At 39.0% G+C, this 8014-nt stretch overlaps 1 protein-coding gene across 1 annotated transcript; it reads left to right on the top strand.

Annotated features, from left to right (window-relative positions):
- Positions 1-359: 359 nt before the first annotated feature.
- LOC122064027 (pentatricopeptide repeat-containing protein At1g62680, mitochondrial-like) lies at positions 360-4588 on the top strand. The gene is made up of 2 exons (XM_042627726.1): positions 360-1095; positions 3879-4588. Exons 1-2 carry the CDS (start codon positions 360-362, stop codon positions 3983-3985), a joined length of 843 nt encoding a protein of 280 aa, XP_042483660.1. The 3' UTR covers positions 3986-4588.
- Positions 4589-8014: the final 3426 nt, after the last annotated feature.

The following is an 8014-nucleotide window of genomic DNA, read 5'->3' as shown; positions in this document are numbered from 1 at the left end:
GCCAATGAGTGAGCGCGCATGGACATGAACAGAGGGTGGGTGGATTTGTAGGGTTTCACAATGGTGCATTTTCATTTAACCTAATTACTCAAAAATGAGAATATTACAAAACTACCCAAAATAGTGGTGTTCCTCAATCATGTAGATTCCTTACATTTTTACCTCCAACTCCCTCTGCCTCCTCAATCAGATCACGCCCTCAACCTAGTAAGTTGGTTGTTGGAATTTGGTTTCAGGATTTTAAACTCGGACAGGACAGGATCGGGCGATCCGAGTCAGTCACTAGATCCAATAATCGATCCTGATCTCCGCTCCATAATCGGAATCGCCCACCGATTCCTAGATCCTTGACTCGACAAATGGGTATGTGGTCTTCTCATAGCCCTTCTCTTCCGCTATGTCTGCTTCTTTCATCTTCTGCTTCCTCATCTTCGAAAGCTACTAAAACACATCAGCGACCTTGTCCTGTCCAATTGTTCAAAATTTTTGCAGAAGATGATGGATGCAAATCAAGTACAGGCACCTCCGTTATTGTTGAGGAGGCCTTCCGCCGATACCACCTATTGGTTCATTCACAACCCTTTCCAAAAATTGTTGCTTTCAATAAACTATTTGGAACACTTGCTAAATGCAAACACTATTCCACTGTGATTTCTATGTACAAAAACATGGATTCCTTGAAAATACATACCGATGTGGTCACACTAACCATCTTACTCAACTGTTTCTGTGGGTTATATCGGCTAGATTTGGGTTTCTCTGTTTTTGGGATCACCATGAAACGTGGTTTTGACCCAGATATTGTCACATTGAATACCCTACTTAAGGGGCTCTGCATGGTGGATAAAATTGCAGACGCCAAAGAGTTGTTCTACAAGATTCTCCAAGAAGGGTACCCATGTGATGAAATCACATACTTAATCATAATCAATGGGCTCTGCAAGACGGGAGACACTAATGAGGCTTTTGAAATGCTTAACGAGATGGAACTCAAGGGTAAATGTAAGCCTAGTGTTACCACGTATAGTTCAATCATTGATGGCCTTTGCAAAGGAAGGATAAATGAGGCCTTAAACCTATTCTCTGATATGGTCGGTAAGCCCCTCTTCCCGGATGTTGTTACCTACAGTAGTTTGATTCATGCCCTTTGCAATTTAAGTCACTGGAAAGAAGCTGCAAATTTGTTCCATAAAATGGTGAACCATGAAATTATGATTGGTGGATTCTTTTTACAAATAACAAATGATGATAAGACTCTCATGAGCTGTTAGATCTTATGGTTAAAAGAAGCATTGAGCCCAACGCTTATAAATACGATGCTTTGGTTAATCTCTCCACATTGAGCTCAACTCTTACTTATAAGGCTATTTGGAAATCTCACACCTCCTCTGAATGTAAAGCCTTGGGATGGGATGCACACAATAAGGCTCTTACCGCTGAAGGTTGATTGGTGCTTGTCTAGCTATGTCTGCCTAATATGCATGAAAGGGAAGAATCTCTTAATCAATTTTTTCCCCCCAATTTACTAAAAAGGTCTGCACCCACTTTCTAATGGTCTTCCATTTGGTTAACCTTAAGGTAGGACAATTCCTTTGGAGATTGTTCATTCTTGTTAGTTGCTGGGGCATTTGTCAGAAGGGGAATGAGAATGCCCATCTTTTCTCTAGATTCTGTAGTGATCTAGTATATACAGTGGGAATTTCCCACTGCTCACAGCTGATAAATTATTTTATTGTGTTTCAGTCAACAATCTTTTCAGGGACTGGATGGTTATGATCGACACAACTTCTTTAGGATATTGGTCTTGTCTCCCTTGGCCAGGAATATTTCTAGCTTAACTTTGATGGATGCTCTCCAAGAAACCCAGCCTCGTCGTCTGTGAGGACTGATCAGAGATGACGTGGGCAATTTTATCAGATACTTATTTGGGTCTTCCTGGGAGGGTAATTAAGTTTGAAATAAACTTATTGCTCCATGTGCAGACCTGAATTTTGAACTATTTAAAGGTTTTAGAATCGTAGTATCGAAGGTGATTTGGCTACAAACATTAGTTGGTTTGGGGGACACTTTGATTGGCCTAGATGAAATTTTCATATCATATATTCGTATTGACATATTTGCTGCCTCACTTATTCAGCGAATATCTCATTGATAGCAAATGAAGTTGTAGGTGATCACCAAATAAGGTGTTGTTCCTTTAGCTTAGCTAGACCATGTTGAAAGGATTACAGTCATTTTTTTATCTCTCATGTGTTACAGGCTGGGTGTAGGATCTTGGCTTTGTACTTCTCTGGATATCCCCAAACTGAGAGTTTTTCTAATAAATGTTCTCCACATTGAGATTGGAAATTTATCTCTCCTTATTTGTTCACATGCATTCATTGGATTTTTATGTTCTCCTTTAAATCAAGGAATCTTCTTTTATGGTTAATATAGTGTGCACCCGCTGATGATAGATGGATGCAACTAAAATAAAATGAAATTGTAGGATAGTCATAAGACCAGCAATGCTGTATGGATCTGAGTATTGGGCATGGAGACACAACACTGAATAATCTCAGTGTAGTTGTGATGGACCGAGATGGTTTAGGTGTGGCCTCGATAGAAGATAAGTTGGAGTGACATGGGCATTGCAACAATGGCTATTGAATGCATCAATATGAAGGAGTAATGCAGATTGGAGGAGTTAAAAGCCCAAAGGTAGGCTGAAAAACACTTTTGGTTAAGCGCGGAGAAAGGATATGAATTGCTTTAGGTTGACCACAAAAAAGGTTGAATGGCTATGCAAGGTTTAATGGGAAAACAGGATTCATGTAGCCAACCCAATTTGGTTGGAAAAAGGCTTAGTTGAGCTGATATGGTGACCATGATGGCCCCTTTCAAGTTCTTGGCATTGTTGGAGTTCAAAGTTGGTGCAAAGCTTTCTTTTGCTTGGATACAGGGCTTGGTGTCTCATGAGTTTCCATGTTTGCAAATTTGGATTTGCATTTTTTTCTTCTTTCCTTTCAGCCCTGTTTTTTGTTGTTTTTGTTGCTGAGTTTGAAGTCTAGAGTTACATTGTGGACAAGCTCTAGAACCGGCTTTTCTCACTACACTTTCTCCTCGTTTCCGATGTTTTGTTGTTTTGTTTGCCTGTTTCTGCTTAGGGTTGTGCCTAACCTTTTGCTAGAGATAGCAGTTTTAAGTGAACATTTCTACTGTAAGTAGATGTTGGTACTTTAATTATTGGGTGATTGATTTGATTTGTAAAGGAGGATGCAAATAAATATTTGGTACTTATTAGGCCAGTTTCTTAAATAGTGTGCTTACTTTTGGTTTTTAATCTATCTTAATGTTGAATGTTGCTCTTTCTCTTAAGTAACAGACGTTGGAAATTCAGGTTTGAGGAATTATTGTTGCATAAATTTTCATTGTTTAATAGGTCCAGCTTTGAGATTCCTCTTTTTCTTTCTATATGATTTCATTCTATTTGACAGAGTCTTTTAGGGATCTTATGGACTTGTATTACTAACATTAGAAAATGAACAACCGCACCAAATGTAATTTCTTGTTTGTTTAAATTTTCCTTCAACTAATTTATATTCTTCTTTCGGTGGATCCAATCAAGGTTGGTGAAACTTGCTGTGCTGGTGTTCTATGATTACATTGCCATGAAAGGTAGAAACCAGCTGAAGATTATTAAGAGAGAGGAGAGGTGGTTTCTTGCACAAGAATCCTGGGTTGACTAGAGCATGGGGGCCTTTGATGAAAATGTGGGAGAACTGGTTCTTGCATTTTCAGCAGCAAATAGTATTTAAGATTTGACAACAGCAGTACTGAGCTTCGATTACAAATCTTTCCTCAATCCTCATTGATGCAGTCCTATCTTTCCGTTGCAGGTTTAGGAAGAATATTTCGGGTCATCAGAAATTGGAGGCCTGTGGAGTATTCTCACTTCATAAGGGAGAGAAGGTCTTTATGTGGGTGGCCATATTTGGGAGAGTGAATGTGAAAGTTGAGGGTTTGCACCTAATTGTTTCCATTTTCTGAGAAATTTAGAATCTGTGAAGCTTCCCAAATAACCTCCCAACATTAATCAAGGTCCAAATTATGGACAAGAAACAATGAAAGAAATCAATGAGAAACTGGTACCGACAGACAAACAGAAGAGAGGATCTATTATTACAAGATGATGAGGAACAACAACTTCACTGAAGTTCAAGAAACCTTCATGACAGTCAATTAGCAATATCCACTAATTGATGCATCAACTTAGGGAGGCGGCTTCTGTTTGAAGATGTCCTTTTTCGCAGTTGCTGAGCCTTCAGCCAAGAGACCAGGTGTGTCCAATATTTGCACACCACCAGCACCGCCACCACCACCACCACCAGCAGCAGTCCCACTCATTCGGGCATTTGCAAACTTGTGGAAGACAGTCCATATAGAATTGATATGGCTTCCATAAGGTATACAGACCTCCATTAATGAGAAAGAACAAAACCCAAAAAGAACAGAGACATTTCAGATTCTGTATGATGCTTTCACTAGTCAATGATGCAATTTACCTTATACTCTCAGAGTGAAGGAGATAATGTATAATTAACCCTAATATTACTGACCATTAAAAACCCAAAAAATAACAATAGTAATCAAATATGTGAAGATTCTGAAAATTTTAGTATCAGAAAAAAATCCATGAAAGAGTTTAACTTGGATAATTAGGGTCAGTGCAAAGAGGAGTACTCCTTTTGCACAGTCAAGATTTAAAGACATTTTAGCCGGACCGGGAAAACCCAAGACCTGCTCAGACCGTTTATTAAACATGCAAGAGTCCTAAATTCCATTGTCTGTTATTGTTAATCAGTTCACTCACATGCTTAAACAAGGGGTTTAAGTTGGATATGTTCTGGTATCCTGAAGAGTTGAATTGAAATTATCCATGGCTTAGTCCAAATGTTTATATTACATCCACCCATACCCTCAAACAGATCAAATTTTAAGATCCTTCTTTACTGCCAACAATCAATTCCAAGACATGAGCCTTTTTTTGGGTTTGAAGTCATCCAGAAATTGATGACCTCTGATGTATTTAGCCTGCAATAACTGAGCCCAGATCTGTGATTGGGTTGACCGGCCTCCATGCTTAGGGGGAGTCAATCGATCGGTCAACCCTACTGGTTTTGGTTGGGTTATAATCGGTCAATCGGTTATCAATCTATGATGAGTCTCATATCAAATTAGCTACAAGAGATGTAATCGGTCTCATACCAATCAGTCTTTAATCGGGTTCCCATTAATCGGTTTGGTTTGAATGATTAAACCATCAATTACCAACAGATAAGTGACCAAACCAACCAAACCAACCAAAGACCCTCATTTACAGACTAACCAAGACCCTCATTTACAGACTTGGTCCCACATCACTCTCTATAAAAGGAGAAGCCTCTTCTATTAGGGACATCCACAACCAATTAAGTCCCACAATAGCTGGAGAAAGAAAATGTCAAAGAGAGACAAATTACAAAAGTAGAAGAGGCTTAACTGTCATTTAATCGTTTTTTCTTTTCTATTTCCGGCAAGTTTTCCATTGGTAATACAGCATCCAAGACTGTGACCTGATTGTTTATTAAGCGGTTGGTCTGATTTCGGTCTTTTTTTGGTTGGACTTGAACGGTTTAGTCCGGGTCTTGACGCCCCTATCTAAGCCATTCTTTGTAACAAGGTCTCTCAAACTTTTTTGGCTTACGAATAAGATCCAAAACTTTTTTGAACCCCAAGGGGATAGCTGATCAATTGGCAAGGGACCTTCACCTCAAAAAGTTTGTGGTTATAAATTCGACTCCTCCTACTTCTTTATTGGGGCTATTCACACGACTGCTTCTGATAAAAGTTAAATGATTATCACTCAACCTTGGTGTGACCTGATCTATGCGGTTATAGGATTAGTATAGACCTACGAGACTAATCAATACCTGTCAATCAATACCTGTCGTTAGCATTAAAAAAAAAAGATTTGAGATGCAGCTTTCTTTCATTTTCACTGTGGCTTTAAAAATTAGATTGGCAGGAGGAAGTGAATTGTCTACCGGTCTTATTCTAGGTATATTCTTTCCAAGTTGTGAACAGAAATTCTTGTTCAAATGATATTCCACTTTTTGAGAAATTAATTTGATGCCCTATTAGACATTGTTTTCTATTCTTTCTACATTATGCAATGGACCATAGTTGGTGAGCAACGAACTTGGTATGAACTGTAAACTCGGATGTCTTGAGTTCGACTCCCACTAGGCACACCTTGGGCCACTCACACTTTAGTAAAAAAAAAAAAAAAAAAAAACATTCTTATTTCTTCCATAGTTTGTATTTTAATGAGTCTCATTCTTCACATTAATTTCTGGCCTAAAAAAATAAATTCATGCTCCTATAGAATAAGCGAATCAAATGTTCCCTTACGCATTTTTGTTTCATCCGTCACTTGCAATGCTTGTCATGTCAATACAATAGATATATATGCACCCTAATAATAATCTTCTAGTAAGCACGATAATGGATAGGAATAAAAAGAGGATCCATTTAGCTTCTAATGCTAGAATTCTTCATTTACAAGCTTATCCTTATTAAATATATCTTTTCATCCTTCTCAAAGACTTTAAGCAAAGCATGAACAAAAGAGGTATAAGCAAGCATCTATTCATAGTGACGACAACTGCATAGTGCAATTGGCGAAATTATGGTGCGCTAAGCTCATGCTCATCAGGAGGTCTCAACTTTGAGTTTCTTCAAAAAAAAAATCTACTCATAATCAATATTGACAACAAAATATCTATTCATAACTATTATTAACTACATTTACATAGTTTTTTTTTTTTTTTTATTGTAATTAGGATAAAGTACACACCAGAGATGCCCAAAGTTTGCGAAAGTTAGGTTAGGTTACCCTTATTTTGAAAATTGACGTCTAGGATAACTTATAAACAGGTTTAGTTCTAAACTAAATAAAAAATTTAATTCCAATTTTACCCTTTAAACCAGTGTTTGGGTACTTGCCACCTTCCTCTCTCCTCCGCTACCCCATTCCTTGCAACCCTGTTTCACCATGCTCTCAACCCCTTACTCAGCGCAACCTCAGGTTACCGCCTCCGTTGCAAACCCCACCCTACAACCTCCTCGTCCTTGCATGATTGCCTCCACCCAACAACCTGTAGTGACTCATGCCCCCACGCACCCCACCCAATTTCGATGTCGTCGCCCCCACCTTACTGGTACATCCCTGCCCACCCTTTGGCCTGACATGCATTTCCTTGCATTGATCCTTAAATTTTTGTTTTTGTTTTTGTTTTTTTCTTTCTCCATTCAACCGTCACTCTCAGATCCAATTGGTCCATCGGCATTGAAGCAAGTGGGAGTAGTGCCAAACTTCTTCTTCCAATAGACGCATGACATCTTCTATAGATGATAAGGAGTTGGGGATTTCCCCAATATCACTCAAGTATTATTTGGAAAATAGTGTTTTTTCGAAACCATTTCTAAGTGGGAGGGGATTGAGCGGAAGAGTGTAGGGGCAGGATTGCAAATGAGGGGATAATGATAGCAGGAGCTAGAGGGGGCGGGGGTGGCGGTGATCATGTGGTGGTGGGGTTTGAAATCAAAGGAGTGAATTATTGTTGGGGGTGCATGGTGTGACATAGGGGTGTCAACGGTCCGGGTTGGTGCGGTTTCGGTCCGGTTCCACTGGTTTCAGTGTGAGTTTGGAAGTGACCGAAACCGACCCATTAAGGATTTATCGGTGTCGGCTTCGGTGCGGTTTGGGTTCGGGTTGGTACCGGTTTGGATTTATTAGGTTCATTTCGGTTTGGATCGAATTTTTAAACCGGTATGGAGCCATTAGGAAACAACCAAATGATGAATTGTTGAACTTCGGTTTCTTAAATCGATTTGTAACCGGGTTGGTTTTGGTTTTTGGTCTAGTTTGGATTCGATTTTCCATACAAATGTATACAAAACTATTCAAATTTTGATTTTTTTAATGAATTTT

Source organism: Macadamia integrifolia, chromosome 2 (assembly GCF_013358625.1).
Source record: "Macadamia integrifolia cultivar HAES 741 chromosome 2, SCU_Mint_v3, whole genome shotgun sequence".
NCBI classification, from domain to species: Eukaryota; Viridiplantae; Streptophyta; class Magnoliopsida; order Proteales; family Proteaceae; genus Macadamia; species Macadamia integrifolia.
The sequence above is the reverse complement of the archived record's forward strand: the minus strand, read 5'-3'. Positions and strand labels throughout refer to the sequence as shown.